General features: G+C 45.9%; 1 protein-coding gene across 7 annotated transcripts in view; it reads left to right on the top strand.

Moving 5' to 3' along the window:
• Positions 1-16,749, top strand: part of LOC126540268 (uncharacterized) — a 90,502-nt gene that overhangs the window by 23,201 nt on the left and 50,552 nt on the right. For all 7 annotated transcript variants that reach the window (XM_050187072.3, XM_050187071.3, XM_050187069.3 and 4 more), the window contains exons 5-6: positions 5,158-5,570; positions 12,760-13,085. In XM_050187072.3, the coding sequence (XP_050043029.1) occupies positions 5,158-5,570; positions 12,760-13,085 (739 nt within the window). The remainder of the gene's footprint in view (positions 1-5,157; positions 5,571-12,759; positions 13,086-16,749) is intronic.

Genomic DNA, 16,749 nt, shown 5'->3' with positions numbered 1-16,749 from the left:
GCTCTCTGGTAGCAGATTACCTGTAAGCGCCGAGCACAAGTTTCTCGGCATCATACTGGATTCAAAACTGACATTCATCCCGCATATTAAATACTTGAAGGCTAAGTGCCTCAAAACAATGAACTTATTGAAACTTCTATCAAGTACAACATGGGGCAGTGACAGGAAAGGTCTTTTGAACTTGTATAGGTGTCTTGTCGGCTCACGTCTTGACTATGGCGCTATAGTATATCAGTCCGCTACACCAAGTGCTCTAAAGATGTTGGATCCTGTCCATCATTTAGGAATCCGCCTCGCGACCGGAGCCTTCAGGACAAGCCCCGCACAAAGCCTTTATGCAGAAACAAATGTATGGTCACTCCATATTCAGAGATCATATAGCAGTTTTATATATTTCCTCAAAGTAAATTCTAACCGCGAACACCCCTCTTATTCATGCATAAACGATATGACCGATGCCATACTCTTCAATAATCGACCTGCAGCGAGAAGACCGTTCTCTTTGCGTGCAAGGAACCTCAGTGAGGAAATGGGTGTTCTGGTGCTTGAACATTGTCTTATGGCTCCAGCGAAACTGTTAGCGCCATGGCAGTGGCAGCTGATAGAGCGTGACACATCCTTTGTAGAGGTCACTAAACATGCGCCAGAGACACATATCAAAATGCATTTCTTGGAGCTCCAGTACAAGTACTCGTGCACAAAGTTTTACACAGACGCTTCTAAGTCGCATACCGGGGTGTCCTATGCAGCCATTGGTCCATCCTTCTCGGAATCCGGTGTACTGCACCCTGAAACAAGTATACTTACGGCTGAGGCCCATGCACTATTGTCGGCTGTGAAACGTATCAGAAAATCTAATCTTCAAAAATCTATTATATTTACAGACTCCTTAAGCGTCGTAAAAGCCTTGAAGTCACTCTGTAAACAAAAAAACCCTGTACTTACTGAGCTCTATTCCATTTTCTGTAGAGCGTATATGTCTCACCAGCATGTCATCATATGTTGGGTACCTGGCCATAGAGGCATCGAGGGGAATGTACTAGCTGACGAAATGGCTACATCAATCACCTCGCAAGCTATTATTCCTACGGCTGCTGTCCCTGTCACAGATCTGAAGCCTCTCTTATGGAAGAATCTGCGAAGCCACTGGCAACGCTTGTGGTACATGGAAGCTACGAATAAGCTTCACTTGATAAAGCCAAAGTTGGGTTTCTGGCCCCCGAAAACGAAAATACGACGAACTGATGTCCTGTTCTGTCGACTCAGGATAGGACACACCTGTGACACCCACAATTTTTTACTGACCGGAAATGAACCTCCAACGTGTGATAGATGTGGTGAGAGGCTGACCGTTCTCCACGTCCTCCTGGAGTGTCAGGAAGCCGAAGCTGAGAGAAAGAGACATTTTCCCCTTGTATATCGCCAGCACACCCCTCTCCATCCAGCAATGTTTCTTGGTGAAGAACCGTTGTTTGACACCAAAGCAGTTCTAAATGTCTTGAACGATGTCGACTTGCAAGTTTTTAGCCCCAGAAATTCATAGCACATCACATCCTCTTTCTAGAGGATGCCGCTGTGATGGTAGTCTTGCATAGCACATGCCTACAGGCCCTTGCATCCCAAGGACTCTGTTAAGGCAGTAGTGCTTATTGGAAAAAGTATATCTGTGAGATATTTCACTAAATCATCATTATTTCACGTGTATCTCGTGTCCATTGTACAGCCCATTAACCATCGGCATAGTTTTATCTTGTATAGGTTTTATGCACCTTAGAGCAACTGTTTTTAGGCCCCTTTACAGCCACCGTAACATCTGCCCTTTGTTATTCATACCTTCATTGCGAACGCATTACCACCGGCCTGGCGCTCTTTGGCCACATTTGGCCCTTGCGCCACAAAACACCACATTCATCATTTGGGGCATTAGGCGCATGTTTATTGCCCAAGAAATTGAGCAAGATTCAATATGGTGCTCTAAATTTTGGTAGTCATTATACACTTTTTCTAGTATTGGTTATATAAGTAAAAGTCGCCTTCAGTTTTGCCTTCATCTGAAAGGAGAAGTATCAGTAGTGACGGAAGCATTAGCAACTACACAAATGTTTGTGTAGTTCCAGCACTAGGCACACTGGAAAGCACCACACATAAAGCCACCAGCCATATCAGTCTGCCCAAAGTTTACACTCACCACAGATTAGCTCCAAATAGGGCACGCAGTTCACATATTCATGCTGACAGCTATGCACAGCTAAAGGAGGATTACATGTGCTCTCTTGCTGCCCCCTCCCCCCCTTCCACTGTGCATTTGATCATGTTGCCACGGTCATAATCCCAATCTCATTCTCCCTCTCCCCACTTGCATGTGTGGGAAGACAGTGAGCATCAAGCCACTATCTTTCTTGGCTAAATAACCTTAGATATTGCATTTACTATCATCTGGTGCATAGCACCTGGCTGCCCATTGTAGAGTATAGGTGTTATTCTACGTTTAATGAGAGAGAGGTTCTTTTTAAAAGCAATGACCAGCCTACTTGGGAATTAGTGGAGGCCTCTCATATTAAAAAAGATGCCTGCATTAACCACCTTTCTTTTTTGCTATAACATAATGAATTCACTTTTCCTAATTGTTGGCACACGTGCACATCTGACTTTACCTTCCCTGTTTCTTCAAGGTTAACTCTCGGTTATCATTTTGATTTGTTACTCCTTCTTTTGCTCCACATGGGCAATCACTTTTTATGTATACAGTCAACGTCCTAAAAATTCTACAACTGGTACAGCGCAACTCACAAAGGAAGAAACAAGCCGAGCTGGCCAGATAAAGGAACAGAGCGCTGTGCTAGGGTTGAGGATTGGGTGAGTTGGTATTGCATTCTAGAACTGGTACAGCGCAACATACAAAGGAAGAAACAAGCCGAGCCGTCCAGATAAAGGAACAGAGCTGTGCTAGGGTTGAGGATTGGGTGAGTTGGTATTGCATTCTAGAACTATTACAGCGCAACATACAAAGGAAAAAGCAAGCCGAGCCGTCCAGATAAAGGAACAGAGCGCTGTGCTAGGGTTGAGGATTGGGCGAGTTGGTATTGCATTCTAGAACTGGTACAGCGCAACATACAAAGGAAGAAACAAGCCGAGCCGTCCAGATAAAGGAACAGAGCGCTGTGCTAGCGTTGAGTATTGGGCGAGTTGGTATTGCATTCTAGAACTGGTACAGCACAACATACAAAGGAAGAAACAAGCCGAGCCGGCCAGATAAAGGAACAGAGCACTGCTTTTTTTTTTATCTGGCCGGCTCGGCTTGTTTCTTCCTTTGTATGTTCCTCAACCAGCAGTCTAAAAAAATATCAGCAGTGTGAAAAAAATGAATGCATGCCTTTAACTGCCCTCAAGGGCTCAAATTGCCACAGCCACGTTCGAAATAGCTTTATAGGCTATTTTATATTATTAGGCATCTCGGTGCTCTTACTGTTACAGGAGACGGCAAAAGCGCGTATGTATAATTAGGAATATTGCATATGCTTGACCGCGTAGCACAGCTGTATTGCAGTGAAGCTGACTTTTGAGAATGGCCATTATGCAACTTTTTAGGTGTCTTGGTGCTCTTACTGTAACGGGAGTCTCGGCGGGTGCGCACATGTAAAGTAAGGAACACATTTTATGTCCCGTGACAGTGGGCCTTTTAAACTCTTGGTATGCTTCACCGTAATACAGTCAACGTCCTATTTTTAGGACTCCCTAGAAGCCGCGACAACATCCGAAAATTTGGGAAGTCGAAAAAATGAATGCATGCCTTTTACTGCTCTGAAGGGCTCAAGTCGTCACAGGCACGTCCGATATAGCTGTGAAGGCTTGCCAGTACACTTATTCGGCGTATTGGTGCTCGTACTGTGACATGAGACGGCGAGTGTACGCGTGTATAATTAAGGAATACGCAGTCTCCTGTGACAATTGCCCCATTTCCACTCAGTATGCTTCACCGCAATACTTGTATGCTTCACCTTGTAGCACTGCGGTATTGAGGCGAAGCTGACTTTGGGAACTGGCATGCAACGCATCATGCTTTCCGAGCCTCAAAGCGATTAGGCGTAGTCGGTGCCATCGCTAGCAACAGCGAATTGTTTTAATGAAAAACACTGCACCGAACAGCAAAAAGCTTGGTAGCGAACGTCGAAGTAGCTAGGCCTAGCGTTGCCGCGGTGGTGGAAACAGCTGCCAGCGGGTCTGCATGCTAGAGCGCCTGCTCGAGGCAGTGAGATAATCAAAATGGCGGTGGTGGTGGCTTCGATCAATGCCGTTTCATACCTGCGGCCATGGCAAATGGTGAAGGGTTTCTGCGTCCGAAATTTCAGACATTCTTATAGATTGACTCTTTGGGATACCGTGGCTGTGCCGCAAAGGCGTCTGAATTCTTAGGCATGTCCGGAAAATCTCTCGTTGAATCGTTGGTTGTACTGCATATGCTTAAATGTGTAATGCCACTGTAGTGCTGTGAAGCTGACATACAGGAACTGGCATTATGCAATGCTTTAGACCCTTGCATCTGAATGGGGTCCTAATTATCAAGCATGTACAAAAAATTGGTTGTTGACTATATATGTCAAACCTGTTCAATAAATCTTTCAGTTGTGAGTAACTGCCTTGTCCTGTCATTTCTTTGTCTTTTGTCTTTTCGTTGCACTTCAAGTTCTCTAGATTAATGTGAACCAGCTAGCCCGTTTCTCAATCCTGCTGCAACATCTACTGTTTTTTTAACAAGTACTTCCTCATGTAATCTGCCTCTGGCTTACTACTGTGTAATGTTATTTACACAGTAGCGCAGAGGCACACAGATGACGAAAGAAAAAGATACATAGGGCTGTGTCCCGTCTTTTTCTTTCACTTTACATGTGCTTCTGCACTACTGTGTAAATAATCTCATTCCAACCAGCCCACCAGTCTGTCCTTTTGTACTGTGTAGTGTTCTATTTGACATACATTTATATCCTTCTGCTTCACTGTTGTACCACTCTTTGTTAAGTACTGCATAATATTGTACTTACACCCCTGTTTGTAACTACTTTCTGTATCCTTCCCTCTCTTCAGTTGTTGCACCATTTGAAGCCTGTGATGTCGGTAAGTAGGTAAGAGAAGTCACTTAACTGCTCCTCTGCACTGCAGGCGGTGTGCAACCAGTCTCGCAGCCTGTGCGAGGCCGTGTGCAACCTGGCTTACGGGGCGCACGGCGTGCTCGCCCAGACCACCACTGAGGCAATGCTGGACGAGATCCGCGAGTACCATGTCCAGTTGCTCGACTACGAGGCGCGCCTCATCGCCGCCTGCTGTGACTATGCCGCTGTCCACGTGCTGGTGCAGATACGCATCTCGCGCTCACACAAGTTTTCGGTGCTGGCCTCGGGCTCACAGCTCGTGGTCAATTCTATTGCGGGAAAGGGCACGCTACCCCTTGGTGGCTTCGCCTGCGACTGCGTGTTCCGCCAGACCTACCGGCTGCCATGCACACATGCCTTCGTCGTGGCGCATGCCCGCAACATCGAGATACCACTCGACGAAGTGGCGCAGCGATGGCGGAGGTCAGTGGCAGATGACCTTTTGTGTTGTCTAACCTCATTTGCACAACATTAGAATTGCACTGTAAAAAAAAAAAAATCTGCCTCCTTTCCGTATGTATAGTGAAGCTGTTGCCAATGTTAGACGGTGTTATACAAGCACCATCATCATAAGCGACATACGTAATGCATGCAAACATGTGTAGAAGTACAGCATACATCCACATTCTTCTAGACCTTCGGCCAAACGCAAGCGCCTTATCGAGGTGGGGGAGTGCGGGGCAAGTTTATGCGCATCTTGATTTCTGGCACACGTCTCAGCCATGGCTGCGCATGGCTGTAAGTGCAGCTGAACGCATACGCAGCCACGCACCGTGCTTTAAAGGTAATCTTCCACGTGTGCAAAGAGTCAGCGGGCCGAGACGACGTCGCACCGTGTAAGCTGTCTTACAGCGCATTTAGAAATTTGAGGTTGCGCAATCACGATTTTCGGTGAACCATTAGAGCGAGAGGCGGATGTAGCATTCGCTCCCCGCTGCCAGCACTTTTCCTGATAGCGTCATCCCAGTGTGGGCGACGCTATCAGCCGCAGGGGCGGAGTGCACGTGAAAGCATGGCTCGTTTCGCTTAAGTTGTACTGCTGAGAAGATATCGACGTACATGGCATGAAGCCATATCATTCGTCACCAACTCCCAAGTTTATCAAAATGAACTGTTTTCTCATTAAAATTAGCTTTCTTTCAATTACCCAATAATTCAGAGAATTCTGTGGCTCCTTTGCGCGTAAGAAAAATTTATCTGCGGCTGTATTCATTTGCATAAAAGGTCAAATTTCAATACAATAAAATTTCAATATAAGAAAGCAAATTGCCGAATTTACTGAATTCGTTATATCGAGGTGTAATTGTATATCGCCTCTGCTCTTATTGCAAACCAGCAGGGGTGTGCGAGTATTTAAAAATTTCAAACACCATAGAATGTTACATTTTTATTATTTGTATTTGATTTGAAAACTATATATTCAAAAATTTCTTGAATATTCAGGTTCATACGCATATTTGAAATAAATAGACTATTTTGATAGCTATATGGGAACAAACACAGTTCCTAACATTTGTTTCTATCTAATCTAAGATTATGTATCTGGCTTCAGAGGTGGGACTTCTGTGGAAATTGTGCCGTTTTGATACAAAGGCAAATTCCTTTTCCAAACTGCACCAAACCCAGAAAATTTACCAAAATTGTGCCACACTGTGCCGGAACGGTTTCAGCATGTGTGCTCCAGCAGTGGCCACAGACAGTGAGTGGATTCGTTCTCTGAAAAAGAGTGCAGTTGTTCACATGCAGCACACCGTGTGACGGTGCCTCCTGCACAGAATTTTCACGCTTATAACATTGGACTTTTCAACGCTTCCGGCAAGTGGCTACCGCGTGCGCGGCCGCTTCCTGCTGTTGTCGCTGCTGTCGGAACAGCCAGGGCGGTTGTATATAGAGTGTTTGCTGCATGCAAACTAGATATTAGGGAAGTGCGAAGTGCAGTACATTAAGCGAGCAGGAGTCCCCAGGGCTGGTATAACTTAAAGCTATTCCAATCTGTTTTTATGCCCATATGGGTGAGGCCTGAGCCATTTTGATTTATCACAAAGGGCTAATGGGGTACAGTCAAACCTCGTTAATACGTAGTCGGCTGGGAATTACGTTTAGCTATGCACTAAACGATGTACAAATTAACCAGCTATGCCAGTTTAGAAGCTACTTACTGACCAGAAAAGAACTACGTCACGATGCTCTCAAACACACACAGTCAGACAGGCTTTACTTGTGGCTAGGCAGCGAAAAATTGGCGATCTTCACTTGCCGCCGTAGTGGTTTGCCGCAACACCTTCAAACTCGGTAAGGCTGCAAGCGAGTTTGTCCGCGAGGCCCCGCTTCTCTGCGAAAGCTCGCATGACACTCAAAGCATGCGCCGCGTCTGATAATGAAGGGTCGTTGTCCACTTCCGCATTGTCATTGTCATCATCACTTTCGCTTGAAGATGCGTGAGGTGCGACGGCGGCAACACTATCACTATCTGAGATTTCCGCAGATATAAAGTCGACGTCTTGATAACATACCTTTGAACCCCATGACAACACCACGACCGCATACACACTGGTGGAATAAAGGAAAAAAATTAACGCAGAAACTTCTAAATGAGTCGTCTAAGAATGGGTAAGCATTGTGCCACTTGCTCACCTTCACGCAGCCCGGTGTCATTATCAATGTTATGAAAGTTGATCCGGCCAGTACAAACAACAGCGCTGCGGCGACATGAACTGCTGCCGACAGTAGCGCAATTTGAATTGATGACGCGAGCAAACCACTGCAGGTGGCGGCACCAGTTGCGCTGATGATGTTCCAACCATTATAAGCCGTTATTGCTCATTAGCGCCTTATCCATCCGGTCAAACCATTATGAACCGCGGTCAAACGTACACCGGCGGTGCCTGCGTATATGGCACCGCCACATGGACCGTATCTTGAAAACGATCTGCGATGCAGACAGAGAGTGCAGACTGCTAATAGTTCCACACGCTGCATTTCTGAAAGCAGCGTGGGGAGAAAATCTTGAAAGCTATCCGCGAGAAGTGCAGGGTGCAGCTTGTGCCAAGAGCCTTGTGACCTCTGCGTTTTCGCCACCTCCTTAGCATTGAAGCGACAAGCAGCGTGAAGGCAAAGTCACTTGCTGCTGCAGGCTTTATCTTGAAAGCGGTCGTCTTACAGGACGGACATACGAAGGGACATTTTTCTTGTTGGATAAGCATAGAAATGCCTACGTATTTTTTTTTTAAATGCGCTTCTGCACGGTTACTTCTTGAATCAGATTGGGTTGGGTTCGATGGCGACAGCAAATTCGCACCCCTACCTGCAGCTTCTTCGCTTTACAGGAAGCCAATCTCGAAAGCCATGCTTTTGTGCGCTGCAATCAGCAACAGCTGTATGAGCAGGAAAGACGTCGTGGTGGCCATGTTTTAACGTCACTATCGCTGGTGGCTGTTGTCCTGGTGTCGCAACATGAGAATCGAACGTCTGCGCACATGAGATTTTGACGATATTGTGCCTGTGCGTGTAGAAAAAGAAAGAAAATAGCATGCACTAACTGTTTGGTGGGCACTGAGCGATTACGGCTTAAGCAGTCAGCCAATACATGGGTTTCAATGTGGGCTGGGTGGGGGAATCTTTGCGACTATGTTTAAGCCGCAATTACTCATTAAGCAGGTATACGTATTAATGAGGTTTGACTGTACTTGAGATAAAATGTCGCAGTTTGGCGTGAGAGGTGAAACATCAATTGCGACAGCGAATTAGTAGACAACTATATTAAGTAATGATAGTAGCTTTGTCGAAGCTAGTGTGGCAACAATGGGGGATCGCGATGAGAATGTGTCCAACAGTGACACCTCACTGGACATTTCATCCAGAGATGCACTGGAGTGCCTCAACAAGCAGAAGTGGTACTGCATATAGAGCAACTTGAGCGAGCAAGCACTCAAGCATCTCAGTGCTGACGAAGATGAGCTGGTGCATAATGCCGTGAAGTTGCAGCATCAGACAAAGATTGGTGCAGTTTTTCATTAAGAAAAATGATGCAGACGAAAATAAGATGTATTTGGTGTGCAATTTCTGGGCTGTATTGTGTGTTACATAGTGAAATATACACAAGAAGGGAGTTGGTTATAGTGCACGTGAACACACTAGTAAAGTGACAATTTGGCTCTCCTACCTCGTGACACTTTCTTCAACCACACAAGAAGTATGCAGTAGAGCATTGTGCATTTTATTAACGTTAACCAAGGCAGGACATATCTTGCCAAACAGGAAAGTTGAAATGGCACAGCAGACATGTGGAAGCACTGGAGAAGCATGTCAGCCCTGCAATAGTCATCGCGGCAGCAGCCCCCTTGCCTCTGTTGTGTAATGCTATGTACAGCAGTAGGGCACTTATGAGTTAGGCTAGGTGAGTTAGGATTGGTGTTTGTATTGAGTAGCGCAGGGAATACACAAACACAAGGACAAACAATAATACAAGACGCTAACTTCCAAATTCCACTAAACTTCATGGTTGGAAGTTAGCACCTTGTGTTGTTCTTTGTCCTTGTGGTAGTGTTTGCCCTGCGCTACTGAATGCAAAGATCGTGTACCAAGAAGCGAAAATTTCTACCTACATAGGCTAGGTGATGATACATTCTGAATAGACAGCCATAAAGTCACATGAGGCAAACACTGACACAGTTCCACATGACACCTGAACTTTGGACTTGGAAAAGACATAGTGCAGTAGTACCTCATTGATAAACGCTGGTCTCATTTAATTTCCATAGAGACAAGTGCATTAGGTTCCAAGTTGTTACATCCCAGCGCTGCAATGGCGCACTACAGACATGCCATCATCCATCAGGAATGCCTACGTTGAGCATGCCAAGGCATGAACGTGCAGCCATGTCACCTGTCACAAATTCATAAATATGTGGCCTGCAATGATAGCATCAAGACATCAGAACCACTGAGAGTGTTGGACATTGTTGTCAAACTCAACACTGCTCAAGACATCGAAAGCAAAGAGGAGGTGGACAAAGACACGAGCTGTTGCCTCACACACAAGTTCATGGATGCTGTAATGGCATTGGGTAACCTTAGGTGACCTTAGGCCTGTAAGGGCCATGACTTTGATGTACACAACAGTGTGGAAGTAAGGGCACAAATTGTAAATCAGTTGCGCCATTGTGATACTCACGCAAATTGCTCTGCCAAATTGTGGCAAAAGTGGAAGAATCAGTGGAAGTGCTCCATGCTGTGGCAAAACAGCTTTGGCTATGGCAGGCATCAGTGAAAGATAGGTGGCACAGTGCAGGGCCATGTGTGGTTGGTCTTGGAGGTCTTATAAAAGTAGCTTTCGTATTCTGGCCACCAATGGATACCAACAACCACACCCAGTGAAGTCCCCTGAATAAAAGTAAAGGCAGCAACATCCTTTTATCTTGTCACCCGAGCCGGTGAGTGAGGTCAGACAAGGAGGTCTGGTGCTTCTCCAAGCCTCCCTCTTGGTGGAGCGGAGTGTGCTCGCGCCATTTTCACAAAAGCAGCACGAGCATCTGTGTGCTCCTGGCTGTGCCTTTTGTTTTCTTATTTTATTAAAGCGAAGGCCTTAAGTGGCTCGTTGCGCAATGGCTTTGAAAAAGACGCGGCACCTAGTCAAGTGGTACAAAAATACCCACAGGACCTGCGAGTGAGCGGCAGGTGGAGAGAGGAACGAGTGGCGTGTGCAGACAGATAAACAGGTGCTGCGTCTCTTACATCAAGTGGCGGGGGCAGCAGTTGTGGCAGTAGCTGACTGTGAAGCGAGAGAGACGGCGATGGAGGACGCTCACCTAGCGGATTGCGTGGTAGGCCTCAGAAGTATGCTACAGCCGAGGATGCTCGCCAAGCGATAAACGAGATGTGACGTGCAAAACGGCAGGAGCAAGGCGCTCAACCACGAGTGCTGCTTTCCCCTGCTGAGAAGATGCAACGTAATTGTGTTTGGGTTGTGCTATACATTTGTAGCACTTATTGGCGACAAGCATGCTGCACCTTTAGTTAGTGAATTAAGTGCTCACCTGTGTCGTTCAGGAGGTCGACCTAAGGCATCACACATGTACTTCACACTGCGGCTCGTTATGTTTTGCAGGAAGTCGTACCACTTCAATTGTATAACGTAATGCATTATTACCAAGTGTGCAGCAGGCTTTCGTCTTCATGTGTTGCAGGAATGTAACATGCTGCCGAATGTTTTTTCGGTTTTATTGTAGCAGTAACTATATGGATTCTGCAGGTGCGTTTGCGCCAGTGGCGGTGCCGTGGCTGTAATGTTCCGTATAAAGTCCAAGTGCGATAACATCGCTGTTGTGTACCATATGCTGTGGGTGCTAGGGCAAGCTGAGAAGGATGGTGGCTCGATCTCGCACGTGCAAGGGAGGAAGGCGGGTAGAAAGTATGCTGTCTTCCATTGCACGCAAGGCAGCAGTGGGGGTGGGTGGGGATGTCTTACTCCTGCAGCAACTGCATATGGCGTGGCTGAGCACGGCCACGCGGGCTGTATCTTAAAGGTGATCTGTGTTCGATAGTGTCTAGGCGCGCCGAGGGCTGATGTCCTTGCATGTGCCATGTTCACAGTGCGTAGTTCGCACTAAAGTGAGAGGCAGCACGAAGGGCAATTTGCTTGCAGCTGCTGTCGCTCTTCCTCACACCAGCGTTTTGACAGCGAGTGTCCGCAGTCATCGAGTGAGATGTGTTCATGTTTGCCAAGTCTAATGCATCCCCTACTCAAAAGCATGCCCACTTTCCATGTGTCCAGAGTAGAAAACTAATGTAGAAATGACATTAAAGCTCCTAAAGGAAATAGAAATCTAACACGCACCCGATTATATAGAATGGCGGCCGGTTTTCTAAAGTCAGCTTAAAAGCATGATTTTTAAAGTCAGCTTCGCTGCAGTACAGCCGCGTTATGCGGTAATGAGCACAAATGCCGCAAAGGTGATTTTGGTTTTGTATCCTATTGCACCGGCCAGGCAATTTTCGGCCCAATTTCCTTGGAAAACAAAAGGTGCGCATTAAAATCGGGTAAATAAAGTAATCAGGCATTGTGAGCTACCATTATTGCTTGCAAATATACCTAAGGCGGGCCGAAAATAGACATTTTCAACGTGTATTGACGTTTGTTAAACGCATTCACTGTACCCTAAGATCCACCAATACAGAAGCTGCCACTAAAGGGATCGTTATTGGGATCACCATAGGGGTCAGGCACATGCATGCTAACTGGTGAAGTTCGAATTATCCGGGGAATGCCAATTTTAGGGTCCATAAAACGAACGTTTGGGCCCCTCGAAATGCATGGGCATAGGCCGAGGCCTTAGTTAGCGATCAAATTAACGGAAGTCTGTTGTAATAAACACGATGTTACTATCCAAAACTGACACCAGAAAAGCTGGAGAAAGCACTTTTAACAACCATCAGTGTAAGCAAACAAATAACATATCTGTGATGGGAGGTGACTCTACAGCCTCTGCACATCAGATCATCTCCAAAGGAACATGTTCAGAGTTTCACAAGCAAATGCCTCTGAAGCCCGACATGACATAAATGACCGCACAGCACCTTGACTACACAGCACCTTGCTTTGTGTTCCCACCAGGTGTGGCCCATTCCCAATCGACTTGACTGCTGGCGGCACCGGTGGTGCCAGCGGCGAGGTCAGCGAAGGGTGGGCGGGTGAAGGGCAGCGCGAGTACCAGGAGCGCATGTCAAGGGCCCGTGACCTCTCTGAGGCGCTGTGCTCAGTAGCAGCGCACAGCGCACCCGACGGCTGGCACCACATGCAGGCGGTGCTCACGCAGCTGTACCGCACCTGGGCGCGGAACCCAGCAGCACGCATCACGCTGGCCCTCGAGGATGGCACGCCGCTGCCCATCAGCCCTCCACCACCACTTCCAGGGACCACTGCTGCATTGCAGCACACAGGTGAAACAGCAGTCCCTTGGCTGAGTGGCTGTTTTATTCTTCATTTTGGAGCACAGAGCAGTAATTGTCAGAAAATTGGTAAAAAGTAATAATTTTATTACTCAAACTAACGTTGCACAATGGCACCAAGTTGGTACGTTTGTTTAGATACCACCATAGCAGATCCTTTACCTTGATGCGGGCACAACAAAGCATCTGCATTGGTAAAGAGAGGCTGGTGAAGCCTCAGAGACCCACAGTGCTGTATTGAATTGGGGCCATTGGGAAAAAGATGTCTGTAGATAAGTAAACCTGTTACCATAGTTAGACCGCTTCGTGCAGTGGCTCTATTCCCCTTTGTCATTTCTAGTTGAGCAGTGCCTGACATCAAGACATTGGCTTTCTCGCAAAGATTGCTTTCCTGATCGTGGAGCTCGTCACATACCGAGGCGCGAAATTGAGAGGGGACGAGGGTAGAAAGAGCATGGCTCTTAACACTACACAAGGTACCTTTTGCACACATCCATTCTGCAAGATTTTTGGGTTCATGCATGAATAAAAAACGTCATAAAGACAAACTCATTGAAGGCCTCTTTGTGGTGGACTTCATAACCAGGCATTCTTGTACAGTGAAATCTCGATATAATGAACTTCAGGGGACCATGGCAAATTGCTCATTATTCTGAAAGGTCGTTATTGTGAAAGCCCCAAAATTAACCATTTCACCCATCAACCCATCAGTTGTCGCTGTATGAGCTATCCCCAAAAACATCGCTGTTGGCTCTTCGACTGTACTGTTGCTATTTATCATAGATTGCACCACCGCAGCACCGTATATAGAGCGGCATGCACAAAAAAGGCACTGACACTGAGAAAAACACCAGCAAAGAAGCTAAGCTAAGCCTACTGTTTCTTTCTGTTAAGTTTGTTTTTCACAATCCTTGTCGAGGACATCGCAACTGTCTGGCTTGAGGCGGACACCTCAACTATTCTAAAGTGCAAGCGTGTATAATCCCTGCAAGCATGGAGGTTACGTTTCTCCACACGGGTAGCTGGTACAACTGCAGAAAAAAGCACAAAATAAGAGGGATGCACAGAAAAAGGGAAGAGATGCGCCTCCATTGCTAGGCAGCACATGACTGGGCACAGCATGTGCTTGCAAAACCTGATGTATCATCGCCTCTATGATAGAAAAAGTAATTTTGTGGTGTTTTCTTTTTTTCTCTTCAGCACCGTCTCGGGTTTTCCGAACCCATGTGCCACAGTGTCTGCTTTCTGCACCTTGTCATCTGCTAGCTTACTGTTCCGGCTGCCGTAAAAGATACATGGAAATCTGAGAATTCCCAGATGGTACTGAGGCATTGTTAACATGACACAGAAACTGAATAATGATCGTTATTCTGAAAGGTTCAGTATTCTGAAGTTCGTAGTACTGATAAATTTTTATATTGAAACTATAAGCAGTCAGCAGGGGATTTCTGAAAAGTTCGTTAAGCTGAAAATTTAATAAAGTAACGAGGTTTTACTGTATGTCCTGTTTGCCAGTGAGTGACACTGCAGAAAGCACGTATCTGTAGCAACAGGCAAACTGCATGCTCCGCCACATTGGGGCCAAGCTTCTTACCTTTGTTCAGAAGTTTACAGGAGTACTTCTGAAGGCCCTGAAGTTCTCTTAAAGTTTGGGTAGGAGTACCAGCGGTTTCTCAATATCATGTGGCGTTTCCTAAATGTATTGAGGAGTCAGAAGGGCTTGTAGCTGTTTTAATTGTAAAAGCGTGCATCTCCTCTCCCTCTAGTCCAGCTGTCACTGCACACGGAGTAGCTGGGCACATACGCAGCCTTATGAAGCTAATGAAGGTAATGAGCTGTCTTCCCACGTGTCTAGTGCTGGACGTTGCGTAATCTCGAATTTTGGAGTCACATTGAAGTAGAAGCAGAAAAGCGAGAGGTGAGGGAAAAGCATTCACTGCGCCCTGCCTAGCCCTCTTCATCGCGCCAGCATTGTGGTACTGAGTGTTTACGGTCATCAATTGAGATCTGTTTATGTTTACCTGTGCATGCATGCCATCACGCTTGTTAATTTAATTATTAAGCAAACGTTTACTGCAATATATTCAGCTGATAAAACTACAAGCCTTCATTAGTTGTCTAATAGTTATTCTTATCAATCCTTTGCCTATTGAGTGATACTGCCACCAAAATTTCAAACGCCGTACCAGATCTTGCTTCATTTCTCAGGCATAACACATGCGTGCAGATGTGTCAAATTTATATAAATGTAGCAGTGCAATGGACAATCGGTTGTTACTCATCGCCTCGTGCGATGTTAAAGCGAAGCTTTCGTTGCGATGTCTGATGGGTTTCAGTGCTGCATTGGTTGGACAGTGCAGGGATCATTAGCGTCATCCACTGCGGGCAACAGTATCAGCCGTGCCACGCAATGATCAAGCACACTAGGGAAAAGGGAGACACCACTAAGAAAGCAGATTTGTGGTGATTTAATGGCTTTGAAGCTGCATTGGTCAGCCTGGGACTGTGTGGAGAGCAGTCCACTAGTGAGTTGTTTTACTCACTCCAATTCCTTTGCGAGTACCGAGTACAAGGTCGGCAATGGTGATAAAATTCTCCTAAGATATGTAACTTAACATCTTGTGTCATTGCGCCGTTTCGCAATATCTTACATTGCTCATTGATGTCTTAACTCCGTTAATGATTCACTCAGACTTGTGTTGTTGTCTCATTTCATCACTGTAGCAATGGGTGGCTTGTTTAATCCATTGTCTACTACTGCATATTTCACTGTAATTCTGTATTCTTTCACACTGGACATTATGCTACGAGATCGAAGCTGCTAGTGGTTACTTATACCAGCAATGAATACTTCAATATCGTGCATAACTTGGGCCATTTGGTGCATAGCTACTGGAAAACGACAGCGCTGGAACTGGATGACAGCAAGGATGAAAGTATGATGCACCAACTTAACAACCACATTGTTCTCTATTCAAAAAAGCCCTATATACAGGTTGTCCCGGCTTACTTAACCAACATTTAACTCCTTTCGAGCCTTGGATGAGCTGGATTCGTCTGTCCCTTTTCTGGTAAAAACGGCCAAGATTGAGCTCTGCTCTTCGACAGTACTTTTAATTTTCTCAGTGTTTTGTTGTTTTTCTGGTAGATGGGGGCATACAATCCATGGGGAAGTGCAAGCAGGAGCAAGTTTATTCTGTAACAAGTTGGCAGCTGAGGTCTTCAAAAAATGGCACCGCTGACAGCTTGAGATTTGATGGCTTCTTCACACAATTTAGCTTTCGCTCCTAAATTCATCAAATTTCGTTCAAATTGGACCAGCAACTGCCCGTGGGAAGCATTTTCATATCTCACATGCATTTGCTGAGGGAATTCAGTGATGACCTTGAGCTAAAGCTTTTTCCTAATCTAATTTGAATGCTACCCGGCACAATGAAAGAGATATATGCAGTGCTGACCAAAAATGTGGGATTTTACTGAACACATGTAAAGGGGTCCAGTGTACTAGATATGCAGTCGACTTCCAATAATAAGGTCCTGGCGGGAGTAATGAAATAAGTCGGCTTATTCGGCTGGTCGAATTAACCAAAAGGCAGAAAGAACACGGAAATAGTAGACCGTTTATTCACTTTGCAATGTTTGTGCTTAAAGTTAG

The sequence above is a fragment of the Dermacentor andersoni genome, chromosome 2, assembly GCF_023375885.2.
Source record: "Dermacentor andersoni chromosome 2, qqDerAnde1_hic_scaffold, whole genome shotgun sequence".
In the NCBI taxonomy this organism is placed as follows: Eukaryota; Metazoa; Arthropoda; class Arachnida; order Ixodida; family Ixodidae; genus Dermacentor; species Dermacentor andersoni.
Note: the sequence above shows the minus strand (reverse complement) of the source record. Positions and strands in the feature narration are given on the sequence as shown.